This window comes from Oxyura jamaicensis, chromosome 1 (assembly GCF_011077185.1).
Source record: "Oxyura jamaicensis isolate SHBP4307 breed ruddy duck chromosome 1, BPBGC_Ojam_1.0, whole genome shotgun sequence".
Lineage (NCBI taxonomy): Eukaryota > Metazoa > Chordata > Aves > Anseriformes > Anatidae > Oxyura > Oxyura jamaicensis.
This window is the reverse complement of record NC_048893.1, coordinates 172912048-172932190: the sequence shown is the minus strand read 5'-3', so window position 1 is coordinate 172932190 and position 20143 is coordinate 172912048. Positions and strand designations below refer to the sequence as shown.

General features: G+C 42.2%; 1 protein-coding gene across 3 annotated transcripts in view; it reads right to left on the bottom strand.

Annotated features, from left to right (window-relative positions):
- NAA16 (N-alpha-acetyltransferase 16, NatA auxiliary subunit) overlaps nucleotides 1–20038 on the bottom strand; it is a 65437-nt gene extending 45399 nt beyond the window's left edge. For 2 of the 3 annotated variants that reach the window (XR_004749514.1, XM_035322005.1), the window contains exons 1-5: nucleotides 19892–20029; nucleotides 9443–9527; nucleotides 7187–7291; nucleotides 2822–2979; nucleotides 1157–1291 (exon numbers count right to left, since the gene is read on the bottom strand). Coding sequence is in view for 2 of the 3 variants with exons in the window: in XM_035322005.1 (XP_035177896.1) it covers nucleotides 1157–1291; nucleotides 2822–2979; nucleotides 7187–7291; nucleotides 9443–9527; nucleotides 19892–19945 (537 nt within the window). In the remaining variant the exon portion in view is untranslated. Of the gene's footprint in view, nucleotides 1–1156; nucleotides 1292–2821; nucleotides 2980–7186; nucleotides 7292–9442; nucleotides 9528–19891 lie in introns of all 3 variants that reach the window. The other variant, XM_035322013.1, reaches the window with a different exon arrangement.
- Between the last annotated feature and the right edge of the window lie 105 nt (nucleotides 20039–20143).

Here is a 20143-nt window from a genome sequence, read left to right as displayed (position 1 = left end):
TCCTTAAGAAAACCTCACTTTCTTACAGTCCATCATTTGCAGTTTCCCATCTATTATATATTATTTCTAATTACAACATCAGACTCGGATAGGGCTCTGCTGGTTCATGCAAGAACCATGAATTTGGTTATTAAACACTCATAAGAGATGGCCCGATTTATTGTTTTTGGCTTTCAAGCTACACATCCCTGGCTTACAATGTCTTATATTTGACCACATGATACCCAATCAAGACATAAACACTCTTAGCAACCACTAACTTGCTTTTTCCAAGTTATTCCACTTCTGGCAGCATGACAGAATCTCAAATGCATTTATCTTAGACAAGATGCAACATTTTTGTTCGAAAAACACAACAATAATCACAACCTATAAATCAGGTAACATTTTAGTACCTGTGCATGGTATTTCCAGCACATCCCACAAGTTGAAGACCTCTATAAACATGTTTTTTCTATGTTACACAATATTGAATGCATCCACTGTTATATTAATTCCGACTTTATAACTCCAAGTTACCAGTAACAGAAGTGAATGGTATCTCTTTAAAAAAGTCATACTTGGGGATTTTAGTCTTGTATCATTTGATTTATTCCAACAAGTTTCAGTAACACCAGATCTCCTCAACCAGAAGAATTTCTAGCTCTGCTTTCATGCAGCTCTGACACCAAGCATTGATTTTAAGTGAGTAATATATAGATGCATGCAAAATGAACATGTGTATTTTCACGTTCTTTGTAGAGGTGTAATGATTCCAGATTATGGTAGGAGAAAGTAAGAGGGTATACATGCACATAGCCAATACTGAACAATATTTTCTGAAGTTTACCTCCTGTGGAGGGACACTATCATCACCGGTTTTCTTTAGCTAAGAGTCTCACAGACTTCAAGCTACTCAGTTATTCCACATCAGTCTACCCTTACTTCTTCAACCCTAACAGCTTATTGCCAGGGAACAAGTGATCCTTATAATTTGTATCAGCTGCTAGCTCCTGGAAGACATTTCCAGGAGCTAAATGTTCATAGAAGAAAGCTCCACAAATAATAGAAATACCTTCCTAATTAGTTCTTCCTAACCATGAAGAACTAATTCTTCAGACTGTCTCTTATACACGAAGAGTTTTTGTTTGTTTGTTTTTAGATTAGGACGTCTTACCTGTTGGGTTTTTCTAAACTCTTCAAGTAGTTTTAAGGCCATATCATAATCTTTAAGTAAATGGTATGCAATTGCATATCCAATCCAGGAAGCCCGTTGTGTGGGGCGCAGCTGAAGTAGCTGGTATCTTGTCTCCTTGAGGAAAAGGAAAGCCATTTAAAAAAAATGTTAAGAGTTACTACATCATTACCATGGTCTATCACCACTACAACTAACAATTTAAAAGATCTTTGAAAAGCTCTAAACCAGACGGTTTTTGAAATTCTAACAGCATATGGAAAAGAAGCATATTTCTGTCATAAAAGTTTAGAGTCTAAATATAGGAGTTACGGCACAATGCATAAAAATCTATTTATTGGTATACAAAAAGCATCATTGTCAAAAGTACCTCTTAGGGTCCCCTTATTTCCAAAGACATAGCTTCGAAGTCTCAATGGGTTCCACTAAAAAAGCACAAGCCCACTGCTGCTCAAAGAGCAGTCCTATTCCACTCATGCCCAGGCACAAGGTCCGGATACTTACTGTGCTGCAGTGCTTCTCTGACCTCCCTTCTTCAGCCAAACCACATCTCGGTTATCTGTTTCTCTTCCCTTAGCAAATTCAACATGCCCAGTCAAGTAGATCAACTAATGTGGAAAACCACAATCCAGCCCTCTACTTCATATGGAAGAGGATGAAAAGAAACCAACACTTCTCCCTTTGGCAGCCAAATCAGTTCAGCTATTTTGAAACCACTGACTCAGATCTTACACAAATTCAAAGTTTTTATTTGTGATAAAATCTGTACTGGGATTCAAGAAACCAATCTGCATGGGGCAAAAGTTTCCCATATCCTCAATAAAACCTAGGGTGTGGAGATGTTCTGGGTTTTGGGGTGTTTTTTTTGGTTGGTTGTGTTTGTTGTTTTTGTTTCTTTTGGTGGAGGGAGCAGTCACTATTTATTAAAGCCCTCAGGATACATTCAAAGCACTTTCAGCAGAGCAACGCATCTCACAACATTCCATAAAAAATTCATAAAACACACCATTATCCATATTTGGAATTGTTCTTGAGACAATGCAAATAGTACTAATTTCTATAGACTTTCAGAGAAACCTTTGTTGTTTGCAAAAGCACTTCTTATAGGATAGGCAGCTCTAATCCAATAAGCCCTAATAAAACCCTGCAAGTCATAACAAAGAAAAAATTCCTCACAAAACCGTAAGAGCTATTTTGTTTCTTTGCTCGCTTTTATGACACCATCTAACAAAGTTCAGTTTCATGAGAACGTATTTCTAACAAAGAACGCCCTCAGTACACGCAACCAAAACGTTGTTTGCAATACTACACAATAATGCAAGTACTCTCACTTGCTAAGCTTTAAGCCTTATCCTTTTTATATTCAGTATTTTAATGAAAAATCAGTTCACAGCTAGAATTTTAAAAAGGTGATTCACTAGTCAAATTTTAATAGAATAATCTTACTTCTGGGATCTGCTCCCAACATTATACGGAGCTCTGCTGCAATTCATTTTCATACTTTCCAAAACAACGGTCTAAAACACTTTCTAGTTTGAAATATCAAAACCAAATAGTAACCAAATTACTACCAATAAAACAATTAATAACGGAATGTAACAAGAGAATACTAACAGTATTAAATAGGAGTTTAAACAGAATACTTACTCTATATCCTTCTAAATCCCTCATCTGGATCTGCAACAGAGAGAGATCTCTCAAGATCTGTAGATTATCCTTATCTAGCTTGAGCGCATTCCGGTAACACTTGATGGCTTCATCATACTTCTTATCAGAACGCTGCAGAAGACCATAGACGTGCCAACCTAATACAAGTTAAGGAAGACACATCCACAATTTTCACAAAGTAACATTTCGTGTTACTGGGCCTTCATGTGACAGACCAAATAACTTGATGTCTTCCCTGAAGATTGTCACCCTTTACAAACTAAAAACTTTAAAAAAATAAATGATTCAAAGACTGAATGACACAGTAGCGTTATTCCTAGAGATGCATTGCTTGAAGTACACTACTGTGACTACAATAGGATTTTTTATCCCTAGAAGTGACTCATTCTAAAAAATACAATTGGTGTACCAGTTCTACTTTACCCCACCTGCCTATCCGCAACCTCGAGTAGTCTCCAGATGTTATGGTAAGGGACAAATAGAGCTACCTTTCATTTATTGATAAAAGGAAATCTTAACATTTCTAAGCACTAAATGTCTTTGTCAGATTCTCAGCATCTCAGACTTCCATCATAGTGTGTCTTTTCACATTTCAACAGACTTTTCTGCCAAGCATCTCTTTTTTTCCTCTAAACTGTGAAAAGATTTTGAATTCAAAGCATGAAACCAACAGGTGTCATAGCAACACATTACACTGTGTGTTTACATCTGTCTCCTAGAGCTATATTAAAAGAAATATTACTTGACATGATATACTATTTGCTACTTCAGGTTACTAGCAGCTCACTGAGGCAGTATCTTCCACAGCAGTAATTCTGCACTACTTGATTTTCAAATCAAAGGTGACTCAAAAATTCTCTCCTGCGGCTCTCCCATGTGCCTCTGAAGCAGCTCAGCCCAGCAAATCCTGGGAAAAGGTATATGCATCCTTCACCCAATTGCAACTTCGGCCTTGTGAGCTATCTGTGCCAACAGCCAAGAAAATGTATCAGTTCTTATTCTACTGAAATGAAACAGAAGCAACTGTTCCCTCCAAAGTTACAAGCATTTTGAAACAAGTAAATGGAGAAGGCATAGGGGGAAAAAAAAGTGCTTCAACCTGCTTAAATTAATCAAAGAAACTGAAAGATAAGTTCCTCCTTTCTTAGAAAGACTCAAGTGCTCGAGTGAGTTCTAGACATGAAGACAGAAAGCAGGTTGGAAGAATAAAGGGTAAGACTTCAACTGCAAGAGAACTATGGTAAGAATTCGGAGTCTGAGGGAAGCTTCGATTACACAAGAGCCCCTGGTTTATGTTTCTTCTGGAACACCAGTCACTTCAGATGAATGGTACAAGAACTTCCTATACCGCTTTGAGACTGCTAGCAGAGCTGCTGCTGCTGCCATAAGGATGTCAGACTCCACCGAGGGGGATGGGATTTGGAAACAGTTCCTGAAGTCAGTCTGACTTGGCTGCTGCTTTCTATAAATCCTGCTTTGCCTATTTGTGTTCAAGTACTGAGGACATGAATCACAGTTAAATGCAGCACCTTCAAATTGTAGCCTCATGAACCGCTGATAATTTAGATCCTTGCCTACAGCAAGACTATTGAGTCCAAAAAAATTAGTTCTTACTTGGACTAAGACATGCTTCAAGCAATTTATTGTGCATAGTTACTGTTCCCAGATCCAACTGGTAATCTGTTTTAATCCCTCATAAATCATATTCTTCATCAAGCAATCATGGAAAGCAAGGCATAACCCCTGGGGAACCAAGTCTGTACAAAGGCAGACACCAAACGAAGTATGACAGCTGGTACAAGCCAATAAAGCACAACACTACCAGTTCATTATACAGCAGACAGCTCTGGCCAGTCTTGAATGTGTTCCTAAACAGTCCTGAGAGCCTAACATGCCACCTACTGAAACACTACATACTGACATAAGCCTTGATTCAAATTACATTTTAAAAAGGGTTAGAACTCATTTGTACTTTGACAAGAAGATGTCTGCACTTCTGAGTAGTTTTACAGTTGTCATTTTCTCCCAAACCTCAATGGGGAAACTACTTGAACCTGCAGAAGAATTCACGTTTTCTTCTTTTCGTCCTTAAACAAACCAGGACATTAAGGTGACCAGCTGTAATTTGATCATCCTCTATCACATTCTACGTAAAAAGCACAGAGTGCAATACACCAACAGCACTTTCACCCCTTATTGCATGAAAATAATACACAGATATATTGCAACTCATGGAAACCATCTACCAGAAGGAGGTGACTTCAGTGCCTACCCCCAGCCTCCGTCCCTTTAATCTAACTGACAGGCCTTAAGCTCACATGGAGGAAATGGAAAGACTATTTCAGAGAACTTCCCAAGCTCTGCAAATGTAGTACTGAGGATCAACACATTTTCTAGCATTCATCAGAACTTCAGGGATAGCCACAAGCCCTCGTAACTTCTCTAAGAGAATCACAGAATCATCTAGGTTGGAAGAGACCTCCAAGACCTAACACTAACAAGTCCTCCACTAAACCATATCACTAGGCTCTACATCTAAATGCCTTTTAAAGACCTCCAGGGATGGTGACTCAACCACTTCCCTGGGTAAAAGAAACCTTTATTAAGAAGCTCAGCCTCAGATCCAAGTTCCTCAAGGGCAAGAATACATCTCCTCCTCCTGACTCTCCCCACACACAGAGCCCCACCAGCAGGAGAATCAGCTATTTGGGCAGTGACATTGTGATCATCAGCTGCTCTCACAGCGTGGTAATAAAAAGATGTTTGCTATTTCTTAAGAACGTCAGAAGATGACAACCAAAATACCGTGACAAACCTTTGATGCCTGGTCTGAATTCATTATGCAGCAAACCTCTGCTCAGTAAAAAAGTAATTCTGCAGACAGATGACTTGCTCGAGGCTTATGAGAGGATTCACTGAGAGCTACAACAACACACTTGAATGCAAGAAGTGGCAACTTCTTACTTTGTCAGTGCTAGTTTTAGGGATGCAGCTAAAAAAAGAAAAGGACTTATGTTCCTAGGAGGACTCAGGTGAGTTTACATTTTCTCTGAATTCAGAATACAAAAAAAATCCTTGTAGCCGTCTTACGGTAAGATGAGTTTTAAGAGTCAGTGAAATTGTGAGAAATCCAGTAAAATTCACTACAAAAACAAACATTTTTTAACAACTTATCTGGGAAGTATCTCTTTGACCACCCCATGCATCCAAACTAGACTGGAAAAAAGACCAACTCTTCCTGTGAGCCCTCCAGCATTGGAGAGGAAGGATTCTAAACAATTTTAAGAGTCCAACAAACAAGAATTAGGGTTGCTAATAAATAATTCCAGAGTGGGATTTAAGGGTAGAGATTTGTTTCTCCAAACTTGCCCAGATTCTTTTACTCCTCTATTTAAGCTGTAAGACGTCTTACACAAATTAAAATTCCTTTGGTATTCCTTGCGTATTTAGCTTTTAGATCGGGAAGGAGCAAGTTACATTTGATTCTTCTACACTATCTCTCTAGAAACTCTAATGTCCTCCATATGGTTAGAGTCTTTTTGTTTGTTGTCCCCCTTTTTTTTTTTTTTTTGCAGTGGGGAAGATGTTTTTTGATCTGCAACCACAAGCTCCCTGGAGGTTAAACATAGGCATAAACAGAAATCCCTCTGTGTTAGCCAGATAGCAATCAAAAAGTGTTTCTTTCAACCATGATACCCTGGAAGATTATTTTTTGGGGATGGTAAGAAAATCAAACAAGATTTAATGGAAAACTTGCCCCTGAATAGACTTGACATGCATATAGAATACATAATGCAAATTTAAAGTAGGCTCCTACCTGTGGCACGACAAACAAAAGACAGTTACTGCCAAAGCTCTTGGGTAGCTGACATATTTCACACGTATAGACTTTTGGAAGACAAGCATAGAAAACAATGGTAGACATCAAGCCAGATGATCTAAACCACTATGTAAAATTTAGTAGCAAAATAGATATTTTCATAGCACCTCTAGACAGCATTTCTTATACCCAAATAAGAAAAAAGAAAACTTTAGGAAAGGGCCAGATTTCACCCACTGCATTTTTCTGCAGAAAGCAAGCATCACAAATGGTCTTTTTGTGAAAGACTTAAATGTGAAAGACATTTTTCTTAAAGATTCTGTAAAACTGTAGAAAGTAAAGAAATATATTTTTTCAAGTATTTGATTACAAATTAATATTCATGATACGCGCTTCATTTGGGATTTCTATATACAGACCATATTATGGTATTTCAAAGGTATGGGTTGATGTAGCAATAAGATGATACACACACAAGTGAGGACACATCAAAAAAAGATCAGGTTTTATATTACAAAGGATACAGACGTGACTCTTTACATCATTACGAAGTCCTTTACGAACAAACTCATATGCTTCTTCCTTCTTCCCTAAACAGTTCAAGGTCAGTCCTTTCATAGCGAGCGTTTCTGTAAGAAATATCATATACTTATGTTTCTCACTTCCCATATGCCAGTTTTCACAATGCAGATATCCTTTGAAGTTGTTACACAGTAAAGTTCCCCATTAAATGATAAATTTAGATCAGAATAGCTGCCTTACACAGCTGAAGACTGTTATATGGAGGCATTTCCTTTCTTGAAACTGGTCTTAAAAGACCTTTACAGAGCATCATACAGATGTGATGAACATGGACAACACAAGCTTTTGTTAAATCTATTTTTTGTTCATGAGTGAGTTAGCAATAAGCTGAAACAATTTTAGGGGGCTTGGTTTTATGTATTAAGATTCCAGGTAGGCAGAACATGAAAGAAAATTATTAGATGGTGTCACACCATAAGAAAAAAAATCTGTCACAGTCAGTTTCTTTATTGCAAGTTGCTTTCATTAGTTAAGAGGACCATATTTCCTGCTACAGTACTTTGGGGGTAAAAGACCTTCTCAAAGTAGTAGGATTTTGAGAGGCAGAAGATTCCAAGTAATATGTTTGCATGACTTTTATATGATTGCTTTTTCTTCCTGCATTCTTCAAGTAACACTGTGGGAAACAAGCTGCATGTAAGCATGCACTGTGCCTGAAAGCTCATCCACATTCATGGGTGGGTTCTTTGTTGTTGTTGTTTTTCCTGCTGAATAAGAGACCATTTATTTTTACCCACTGCCAGAAGATTATTAGTCTCATTTTCAACATTGTATTCAGCTTTCTCTCTAACTACAGCCTTTTCCCCTGTGTTAATGGAAAGGGCCCATAATCTCATGGTCAGTTAAAATGCCTGCTTGAACTTTAATTGGTAGACCTGTCTCTAATAATTCTCTTTAAGAGTACACCTAAAGTGAATGGCAACTCAAAATAAGCCCTTTTGTTTTGTTTTTAAGCCATCCTACATACACACTGTGAGAACACAAAGCCAGAATGATACCCTCACAGCACACCAGGAAGCTCGAAAAAGAATATCCCCACCGTGCGAAGGAGGGCAAGCTACTCCTACCTTCCCACACCAGGGAGATAACCGTCCAGCCATAGCAATCCATCTGTTTGTCACCTTCTCACTAAATTTTTATAATTCCTTATCTCTGAAGCTAAGTGTGACAACAGTGCAGCTTCCCATCAGATCATTTCACTGGCTTAGTTCTGCTTCAGCTGTTCATTCCAGGCTTTGCTCCCAAGCTTCAAAGCCACTAGTGGCTCAGAGCCCAAGTAGTATGCGGACTGCCAAGGCAGCTAGCTGTCCTGGAAAAGTTTAAGACAGCAAGAGCACAGAAGACATAGAACCGTGTAGTGAGAGGTTATAAAAACCACAAGTGTTAGTAGAGGTAAGTGATTAGGGCACAGAGCTAGACAGGCCATTCTGTAGTTTTGAAGCAACTAAAAAAAACCCTGTACTTCTAGCTCTAGGAAAGTAATGAAGACAACCAAGAAGGAGCAAGTACTGATGAAAGAAAGATTAGTCAAACATTTTGCCAAGATTTGATGAAGTCAGAAAGCAAACTAGTTTTGACACAGTACACGCACGCTCAGAATGTTAGACTGCCTCAACAGCAGACAAACAAAAATTCACTGTATCAAAAGAAGTATTCCCTGAACTGTGCAAAAGAAATCCCATAATGCAGTAGGACTAGGGTGTCAGTTCTGAGAGACGTAAATAAAACCAACATTTTCCTGTCTAGTTTCCTGCAATATTTACCAGAACAGGCCAGTCTAAGCATCAAATAGCAATGTGATTGACAGTAAAAAATATACATTTGACAAAGAAGGCAAGATTTAAAATTCTTTTTCAGAATATCTTCTTGTAATGTTCAAAAGAAGGGATGGCTTTCTATTAAAAGCCACACAAGCATTTCGACCTGGAAACCTAGAAAGGAAACTTAATTGGAAACTTCAATGAAGCATACTTCTACTATACCTTTTGATCTTCCCACCACAAAAAGTGTTTCTGACTAAGAGCTAGTGGGGACATTTGGTGTGAACGCACTGTGACTGAAGGTACAGAGTATTATTCAGTCACGAGGACAGAATTACGCTCACTGACAGGCTCCATTCTTTCCCAATAGAACAGAAATACATTGACTATCCATTTAAACTCATGACAAAAATAAAAACTTTTGAGCTCAGCAGTTACCTCCATGTTCAGCAAATTTGGGATTAGAGAGTATCATCTTGCAGAACTTGAGTCCATTTTTGTACTGTTTTTGTTCATAGCATTTCTGGAAAAAAAAAAAAAAAAAGAAATTACCATCACCAAAACTTTAAACAGAGTATCTTAACATGCTAGTATACAAATGCAGTAGTAAATTCAGTCAGGTAATCAGGTCACTAACAAGCTGTAGCTAAAGATGACTGTTCAGAGACATTGCCTTTCCTCCAGCATTCAGCACAATATCTGCCTTCAAAAAAAAAAAACACCAAATGCTTCTTTGCTTGTCACTGATGTCGGCTTCGGGGAGAAAAAGAGAAACCTTGAAGTAGGATAGACTTGTTGTGGCCTCAAAAGAAATACATATACAGATAATTTATCCGGTTATTAAAAAATTAACCAGTAGCTGGAATAGTACAGCTAAAAGCTACTTTTAAATTTATTTCGGGTACCATTTACCTAATGGTTATATAAACTGACAAATAATGCTGCTCCATTGGGGAAAAAAATAGAAAAAAATATAAGTGAACCTTATTGCCTCTTCGTAAGACATTAGCTCATGCTAATAAGCCAGTTGGATTTTAGTCGTTTGGATCACTAAAGCTGATCACTTTAAAACAAGCTTACATAAGCCAGTTCAGGCACGCTTGTATCAGTAAGCATGAAGATGATTTATGGTCAGCTAAATATGTTCTTTAAAAAAAAAATGAAAAAAACAAGCTTAACTTGTCACCATTCAGTTAACAAGGTATGCTGTCCTGCTCCAATTTAGATGGTTATTTCAAGGAGAAATCATATAGTTTTGGTCACATACTTTGATTTTAACTGTCTGTAACCGATCTCTTACACTCCATCCCTCTTCCAAGACAGAGGTAAAAATCTGTATTAAGTAAACGCAGTGTGTGGCGACTCCTTTGCAGCTATAGTGCATCATATTGCTTCTCAGGGCACAGGCAACACGGAAACATGCCCGTGCTCACTTTGGGGTTATTAGCTATGGTGGCAAGGCTGAAGTCCTCCCCCAGCCCATGGGAAAAGGCTTAGCTGCAGACAGTTTTTAGTTACTTGTCTGAAACTCAGGACATTTGTGTTTAACCATGATTAACTGGAGAGTAAACCACAGAATAATTTTGGTTGGCAGGAGCCTTTGGAGGTCACCTAAAGCACCCCTCAACACAAAAAGGGCCAACTTTGACATTGGATCTGGTTACTCTATCTGGCTGACTTCTGGCAGGATGGCCAGGGGTTTCCATCAGGAGCAAGTAATTATACTGGGGCAATTAACATTTAAACACCAAGAGCAAAAAGGCTTTGAGAATTTTCTCAAGGATGTGGAAACTAATTCTTAGTTATCTGAAATTATCCAGGTTGCAGCAAGCCTTGGAGTCCCTTCTCAAGGACTGGGGAATCCTCCCATTCATCTGTTTTTTCCTTCCTCAACATGATATGTTTAGCATCATTTTTAAAACATTGTTGGTATTTTCTTATGGGTCTTTGGTATGCTTTCTAAATTTATTCACGTGTTCCTGTAACAGAAGAATGAGTGCTCATCCACAATTCTACAACTCTTACAACACTGATTAAAACTTCAAATATATTGTAATGCTTGAACAACACACATTTTAGTCAAGGATGCGCTTAAGACGGATCAACTGCCTGAAGAAATCATATCGACTATCCTTGTTTGGATATTTTCTTCTCAAGGTCAGTCTCGGGTCTGGAACAAGAACCGAAGCTAGCTAATCGCAGCCTGCTTATGGTACAGGCCTTGCTGGTTAGCCCAAAAGTGACTTCCCAGCACCCCCACCCCTAAATAAATATACATACGTGCACGTGTTTGTAAATAAGTCAGAAATTGATGCCAATAGATTGATATGTATATGTTTATGTCAGGAAGAGAAAAGGACCTTACTCAGCAATGCTGGTTATTAACACTCATCATCGACATCTACAGAGGTACTGAAAGGCTTCCAGACAGACTCGGTCACATCGACAAACCCAGGGCTCTGCAGTGCCCCAGCACCAAGGACTGCTTTTGAACTCCCTCCTCTCGCAGCATGAGCGAGCACACCGGGCCCCACCTGCAGCTCGCTTACAGGAGCAGGACCTGAGGTCAATGCCGTCTCACTTGGTGGTACAGGTGGGATCCGTAGGTGAGAAACCTGACATCTCCATGAAGATTCAAGTTCTGTGCTTGTCAGGACAAATATAGCTGAGATGTGTTCATTAGGATCTCTCCCATTGAATTAAGACTCCATTGAATTAAGTTCATCAAAAGCTCAAGTTAATACGCTGTGGGTTTGGTTTTTTCAGTTGGTGTTAGAGACAGCCTGATGTGCTGTGCTTAACGTGAGGCTTCCCATCACCCTTGCACAGGCACTATTTCCTGCTCAAAACTCAAGCCAGATCACAAACGTCTACACGCCTGAAACCTCAAAGGGAGATCGTGGCAAGGCCAAAACACTATCCAGAGCTTCTGCTACCAGATGTTTGCCAGAGGAGGTAACATCCTTCCAAGAACAGCTCATCCTGGATTATTCTCTTCTTCAATACTACCTCAGAGATATAATCCACTGGCAGGGTTGGATACACAGCTAGACCAGACATCGCTCCACGTGCTTCCAGCTACGTACGAGTGCCTCTGTCTGAAGGTCAAATGGCACAGCACCCAGGAGTTAACCACAATTCAAAAAAAATAAAAAATCTTGTATTGGGAAAAAGGAAAAAACAGTCTTGTATTGGGAAAACAGATCTGTTTTTAACATACTGGAGTTTAATACACAGATCAGCAATTTCACAGCTGAAGAACGTCTCGTTCTGCTCCTCAGACATGAGCACACGCTCCTGAGAGCCATCTATCAAAAATAAAATCTCAACTGGAAAATCAAAGAGACTGCAGTTGCCATAACTGATTCCCTTCTTTATTCCGTGTCCCAAGGGCCCCGAATGCCCCAAAGAGATATTATCTCAGAAGCCATTTTCAAGTGACAACTAAATAAAGGGCAAAATTTCACCAAGGGTGAATTGTGCCTGACCAACATGGTGGCTGTCTGTGATGGAGTGGCTGCACCATCTGACAAAGGAAGGCAGACTGATGTCATCTACCTGGACTTCTGTAAGGCCTTTGACAGAATCCCACGTAACATCCTGGTCTCCAAATTGGAGAGGGATGGATATGATGGTGGACTATTCAGTGGATAAGGAATTGGCTTGAAGGCTGCACCCAGAGAGTGGTGGCCAATGGCTCCATGTCCAGGTGGAGGCTGGTCACAAGCAGTGTCCCTCTGGGGTGTGTCTTGGGACTGGCGCTGTTTAATATCTTTACCAGTGGGATCGAGTGCACCCTCAGCAAGTTTGCAGATGACACCAAGCTGAGTGGTGCAGCCATACCCCAGAAGGAAGGGATGCCATCCAGAGGGACCTGGGCAGGCTGGAGAAGTGGGCCCACATGAACCCGATGAGGTTCCACAAGGCCAAGTACAAGGTGCTGCACCTGGGCCGGGGCAATCCCGGCCATGAGCACAGACTGGGAGAAGAGCTCGCTGAGAGTAGCCCCGCAGAGAGGGACTTGGGGTTCTGGTGGACAAGAAGCTGGACAGCAGCCAGCAGTGTGTGCTCGCAGCCCAGCAGGCCAACGGCGTCCTGGGCTGCACTGCCAGAGGGGTGGCAGCAGGGGAGGGAGGGGATTGTCCCCTCTGCTCTGCCCTCGGGAGGCCCCCCCTGGAGTGCTGCGTCCAGGGCTGGGCCCAGCACAAGGAGGGTGTGGGGCTGGGAGAGCGGGGCCAGGGGAGGGCCGTGAGGGTGGTCAGGGGGCTGGAGCACCTCTCCTGTGGAGACAGGCTGAGAGAGCTGGGGGTGTGCAGCCTGGGGAAGAGAAGGCACCAGGGAGAACCCCTTTTTCAATACTTAAAGGGGGCTTGTAAATAAAATGGAGAGCGACTTTTTGCTTATATAGACAATGACAGGACAAGGGGGAATGGCTTTAAACTAAAAGAGGGGAGATTTACACTGGATATAAGGAAGAAATTCTTCACTCAGAGGGCGGTGAAGTGTTATGCACAACAACCATACCTCTTTGGTCGATATAAATTTTTTAAGTCTGAAGATGTTTAAGATGTTCTGTGGCTGTAATCAAGCTTCAAGTTTAAGTTCAATCCAGATGAACCAGTCCCACGGTGAGCATTTGAGGTTTTCTTTAAGCATGGTTTAGCTCTTTGTAAGTAGCTGAATCCGGACAGCCTCACACTTAGAAGAGCACCTTTTAAGTTAATTAGTCTTCCTTACTACTGATGAAGTGCTCTCCAACAGATCCGTACATCCCACTTGCAAACCCCTTCACAATCTGAAAAAAGTTTCAGCCTTCTTCTTGCCAGGCAGAATCTTCTCTTGTTGCTAAGATTTTGCTATAAAACCCGAGGATTCAATCAACATTTTAATCTTACTTTCTCAATGCTTCAGTGTCTACATCCCCTACTTTTTAAACAGTCCATGCCTGCCACGTAACACTGATGGGGGAGGAACGCAGAAGGAAGGAACCCAAGAGCTAAACATGCAGCAGCAGAGGCAGGAGAAAAGGACAAGGTTTGGACATCAAAACCTATGGAAAGGATGCTGGAAGCCAGTTGCACTGGCAATCTGTCCATGCCACAATGGGAATTAAATTCAGTGATAGAAAACACAAAGTTATAACTGACTGATTCCAAGCAGCATCCTGTCAGGGAAGCTGACAGGTATTTAGTGGCTGCTCAAATTATCAATACCCATTTCTGACCCAAACCAGGTACAATCAAACACAGCAAGATCAGCACACTGTCAGTACTCTTCTTAATTGACATAAGACTTAATACTTGGACCTCTAAAGTCTTCACTGTTTTACCATACCTGTATAGAAGTGTCCTCAGCATCTGACAGGCCATCTAATGCTTCCCACTGCAGCTGATCAAATCACCTAAGCACCTTTCTGGGATCTGGGGCAGAACTCAGCATACGCTGCTCCTCTGCTACCAAATAATTACTGAGTTATTGACCCATTTGATAGCAAGGTCTGACACTATCTTGTTTGAACAATATCCAGCTAATTTGTGAAAGAGTTCAGCGTTTGAGTTGGAGATACCCCTTGTATCATGCAAAGTTTGGCTCCTTTGCAATACTGACAAAAAAACAGAAAATTGAAATGGGGAAAATGAAGTTGCACATGAGGAGGCCTCAGCTCAGGGAGGCCAAGAAGGTTCACTACGACTTTCCCATCCTCACAGCCACCTACTTTCTAGTCCCGGGACAAGCCTTCTGTGGCACCTCCTTCTGCCCTCTCCTACTGGTACGCCATATGCAGGGCCACTCCAGCCTTCTGCCAGTAAGAGCAGCTAACCCTGAGCTGAAATGAAGGGAGAAGGAAGACAACGTACATCAGGCATAGTTTGACAGCTGAGGCAAGAAGGACAAGGGGCGCAGGTCATCTTTGACCATCACTGGGGCTTGGCAGTGCAGAAGCTGAGTCAGGCCCCGCTAGAACAAGCAGCCAGCATCAAATACAGCACTAACACCAAGGTACTCATGCCACAGTAATATTTAAGCTTTCACTACCACAATTCTCCTCAAGCAACAATATTTTGTCCTTAAACCAGCTCTTCCCACTTGGAGCTCAGATCTACAGATGGCAAAAAATACAGATTAGAAAATTCCCCTTAAATTAAGATCAAGTCTAAGTTAGTGCTGTGCACAAATCCTCAGTGCAGCTTGAATCACTGGGACATCCTTTGCTTCAATAAATAAATAAATAAAACAGAAATGAGGACATTCAGTAGGAAGAGCTCTTCCTTAGAGGCACTTAACATCTGTAACTTCACCACAATTTGAGTTGCTAGAGCTTCTTTAATTTACGAGCACATGTATGCCTCTGCAGAACAGGAGCCACAACTGCATGCTAGGAATTCAATGACAGCCCTGCCACACATTTAATACTCGTTTTTCATCTGCACTTTGGGCAGAAGTGCTGAGGAGACCAATCTGCCACATCTCCTGGAACAAAACCTCAGGGTGGTTAGCAAGAGCCCAGACTGAGCTCCACAAGCTAGGGGAACTGCCTCTGTGAGCAGTTAAGCAACTGAAACCATCATTGGTGTTTTGTGGGACCCGATACACACACAAATTTCAAGCTTTAAAAAATAAGAAGTTATGTAAAGGACTTGCTCCCCATGAACCTACCCAGTGCCTCAAAACCTCCAGTAGCTCCTACATCTTTGCAGCAAAGAGCTCCACAGCTGAACTTTTTCTGCTAAGAACTTTGTGTTTGGCAACTGCTACTTTGTAGCTACCATTTCTACCAAAATGTGAAATTGACCAAGAGCTTGAAAAGATGCAAAGCTCTGCTTTAATACCTGCTTCCTTTGGAAGAGGCTGACAGCAGTGTTGAAAATGCAGCCCTCAGTGGTGGCATAACACACTCTGCATTCAGCCCAGAGTGGAAGGCACGACTCAGGATTCACTGGCTTCCTGCTGCTGTACAAGGAAACTGTTTTTAACAGAACCCCCAAATCCCTAAAAATCTCATCTCTTAGGGTAAGCCAGCTCACAGCCGGTACTATGTCTGCATTAAATTAGGGTTTCCAAGTGTAATGCATTCATCCACACAAGCGGTTTTACCTTCTATGACCTGATTTAGTCCTGCGTGCTTTCAGACAGCCTTCAGGTTTTCTGCCAGGTGTAGCTTAGTACAACTGATGTCACCATTCATCAACTGCTCTGCTCAATGCAGTGAAGAACAGTTAAGGAAGTTGCAGCACAGAACACAGTGGGACTTGACTCTGAACGCTTATTTATCCATACAGGAACCCTTCAAGAAATCCCACTGTGAAGAAACAACCAGCATCATTCCACAGAAGCCTAGTTTATGAGCCTTATCACGACAGCATTCATAAACTCCTTCGGAAAATTAAAACAGGAATATGCCTGTGGGATCCAGGCTTCTCTGATTTATTCCGCCTCGAGTCACTAACAAGTGTGAAGCATGGTTTTCCCTTACAGAAGCCCCACTGACACCAGCAGAGCACCACCCGTCCCCTGCAATCCTATCGCTTCAGCAGCTTGCAGTTGACCAGGGATCCTCACCATATCTCTGGAAAGTTAATAGCAAGGGAGCAGCCTTCTTCCTACGCTGCCCCCAGAGCAGTGCAAGTGACACCCACACCACAAACCAGTTACACGAGGGGGCTTTTACTGGCAGCTTTGTGCTCTCCTCTGTAAAGGAACCAAGGAACCAGCCTCCAGCAGCCACTCCAAGCATCCCCTGCTCCACAAGGGGATGACAACGGCCACCTCAGCTATGTTGTCAGCCAATTTAGGAGGCATTAATTAGCATACCATCATAGCCTCCTAATTATTGAATTGAATAGTTTGTGGTAACTCCCCCACATCGCTACTCAGAAACTATTTGCATGTCTATAATCCATTACTACTACACAAACACAAAGAAAAAGTTTTAGAATTTAATGAATAAGAATTAATTTAACACCTACCAACACTTGCATATTTATCTTTTATCATAGAAGGAATGTCCTAAGACTACTGTAAAGTTCGGGGAACAAAAGACAATTCATAGTTGAGCAATTCCTCAGATGCTGGCGTGTTGGATAATTTCTAACAATATGTTGCACTCAATAGGAAATCAAAGGATTACTTAAATGCATGACACTTTCCAGGTACATGAGGTATGAGACAAACAGCAAGCAGTATCTTACACTGTCCAATACAGGAGGAAACCAACAGTTATTATGGGACGCTTACCAGTTTAACAAGTAAGCAAGCCATGAAGATACCATAACAACCCCTCTGCTTTCCTCTAAATTATGGGGAAGGACCAGTGCCACACACTCTGTCCAGACAGAGCTGATTCGATCCCATAAAGGCAAACCTTAAACCTCATTTTCAGATTTAGTTTATAATCTGGGTTCTTTAGTTTATAATCTGGTACTAAATTGTGCGTTGGGGTGCAGGACTCAAAGTTGCTTACACTAAAACACACTTTGAAAGCAAGCTTAAAACTTGATTTTAAATAGATGAAACAAAAGTTTCCTAAGCTTACCAGAACTTCAAATGCACATGACTAAACTGCGATGTTAACAAGAAGCACTTTTAAGTTACCACATGTGTTTATTTTAGATCACATCTGCCTTATTTACTTTACATGTCACAGGAGCTGAAGACTGATTTTTAAGTGGCAAGAAACACACCAGCACTCCTGTATTAAGTCTTCTTTATGGATGCCTCTCTCTTCCCATAAAAGGGAGAGCCAGGAAGCTTCTGAACGTGTCCTCCACGCCTTCTGTGAGGCTGAAAAGCCAGCCCGAGGAGCTTCCAGTCGTACAGCCCCTCCCTCCCAAGCAATGTCACACCTGTAAGCACGAGCATGGCTTCCAGCGGATGGAGTCTGAGGAAAAGCCTCTGTAGAAGAGCAGAAGCAAGACTTAAGAAACCAAGCAGACCTGAAAGTTAGGACAGCAGGAGAAATGAACTCTGACACTACCTCTTACAATAACACTGAGAAATGAGAACAATTACCCACATGCTAGAATTTTACCTACGCTGCAATTGCTATTAGTTACGTAATCACATCTAGTTTTAAAAGTGAGCTTGTTCAAGTATCATCAAGCACGCTGGCGTACAAAGCGATGCGCCTTAAGACTACTTACTCAGCTCCTTGAGTAGATTTCACACCTTACGCTGAACTCCGTGAGGCCACGCTAGTTTGGGCAGCTCTGTGTAAGCTGGGTTTGCTCTTATGGGCACCTCGTTCACGTTGTTGATAACCTGTCTCACATGTTACACACACAAAGCGACTCACTCTTAAGTAATTATCAGGCTCTCCAGATGAGTTTCCCATTTCATAACTGATAATTCTCTGTAGTGTTTGTAAATTAAGTCTTAATGTATGACTACAGTTACCTCTAATCTGTTCCAAGTGGTTAAATTGCAACACGCTTGTATGGTTGTATTATACAACTTCCCACATCAACAATATATAAATCTTTTTGATTTCCAAGATGTCCACAGCAGCCCTAGTAATTTCAAGAACTCTAGCAGTGCTGAAGTAGGCAAAAGCTACTTCAGTTACAGAAGAGCATTTAGCACTGAAAGCTGTAGTATAACTATACTAAAATAGCCTGGAATGTGTCAAGAAACCAAAAGGTTCAACTTAGATTACATAGGCATTACTATTCCAGGAAGAGAGCACTGAGAAAAAGTCAAAGCTACCTATAAAAAATAGTAAGAAATTAAGTCTTGAGAAGTATCAACATATGAAATGATAAGCTAACAAGTGAAAGTTCATGATTTCCTTCCCTACGAACCCATGTTTTTGTTTGCTGTTTAATGTACAAAAGACAGGTTGCCAAAGAGCTTTTCTGTATTTCATTTTAAAAAGTTTAGAAGCGACTGCTACTGTGAACTTGTTTGCTACTAGTAAGAATAATCACTTAACTGTTCTAATATTAGTCATTTATTTTTAGCAGAGAGGAGTGCTAGAATGACTTACTAAGATGCATACCATGGGCATGCAGTAAGCAACAAATCACCATTAAGAACCATTAAGTCTTTTTAAGAAATCACATACTACCCCCCAAAGCAGGGGAAAGAAAACAGCTAGGCAATACCTGCTGGAAGGTGCTGGCTGCACACAGAGGCTCACACACGCTATTTGCTTTGAGCCCAGCTTCCTGGGGATAAAGTGTTCGCCTCTTACCTGCAAAATTATTGAAACTAACCCAATAAATGGTGTTATAACTCAAGGAATTTGTGGCTGCCAGCAGGTTACCACTGCGGTGCACAGATCTCTGCCTGCAGACAGGCCAAGCGGCACTGAATCCCCAACTTTGCCGGGGCTGGAAGTCTCCCGCTGCCACACCGAAAAAGCTCGCGAGCAAGGGATCGGGCTCCTTGCTCCCCTCCTTCCACAAGGAGCCGGCGTGAGAGAACACGAAGTGACTGGGGAGAAAGCCGGGGTTAAAACGAGTTATTTCTTTAAGACTGGCTCCTGAAGACCGAGCGTCCTCTGCACCACCGCGCCCCGAGGCGCTGGAGCAGCCTGCGCTAACCACCGCACGTAAAAGTTCGGGCTCTTCCAAAGGACGAGCCAGGATGCTCTGAACCACCAGCCGCCTCCAGCTACACCCCAGATTTTCCACTGCCATCGCTCCGAGCCAACCCCGAGGATCCCGAAGGCGCCCTCGCGGCCGAGGGAGCACCCACGGGGGTCCCCCCCGAGCCTCCCGCAGGGGGTGGCCGCAGGCGGCGGGGGGACGAAGCCCCCGGGGCTCCCTCCCTCCTTCATCCCCCCCTTCCCTTCCCGCAGGGGCTCGGCCGGCCCCAGACAAAGGAAGGAAGCGGGGAACGACGAGGAGGAGGAGGAGGAGGAGGAGGCAGCGAGGACGGAGGGCTCACCAGGATGCGCTTGAAGAGGTTGCTCTCCTTGGGCGGCAGCGGCACGGACGGCATGGTGCGGGCGGGCACGGCTCGGCGCGGCGCGGCGGGGGGGAGGGGGGAGGCGGCCGGGCGGCTGTCGCTACCCTGTCTATCTGTCTGTCTGCCTGTCTGTCTGTCAGGAGGAAAGCCCCAACTCGGCGCGGCCCCGGCCCGAGCGGCGGCAGCGGCAGGCGGCTGCTCCTCAACTCATTGGCCTTGCACCGCCCGCCC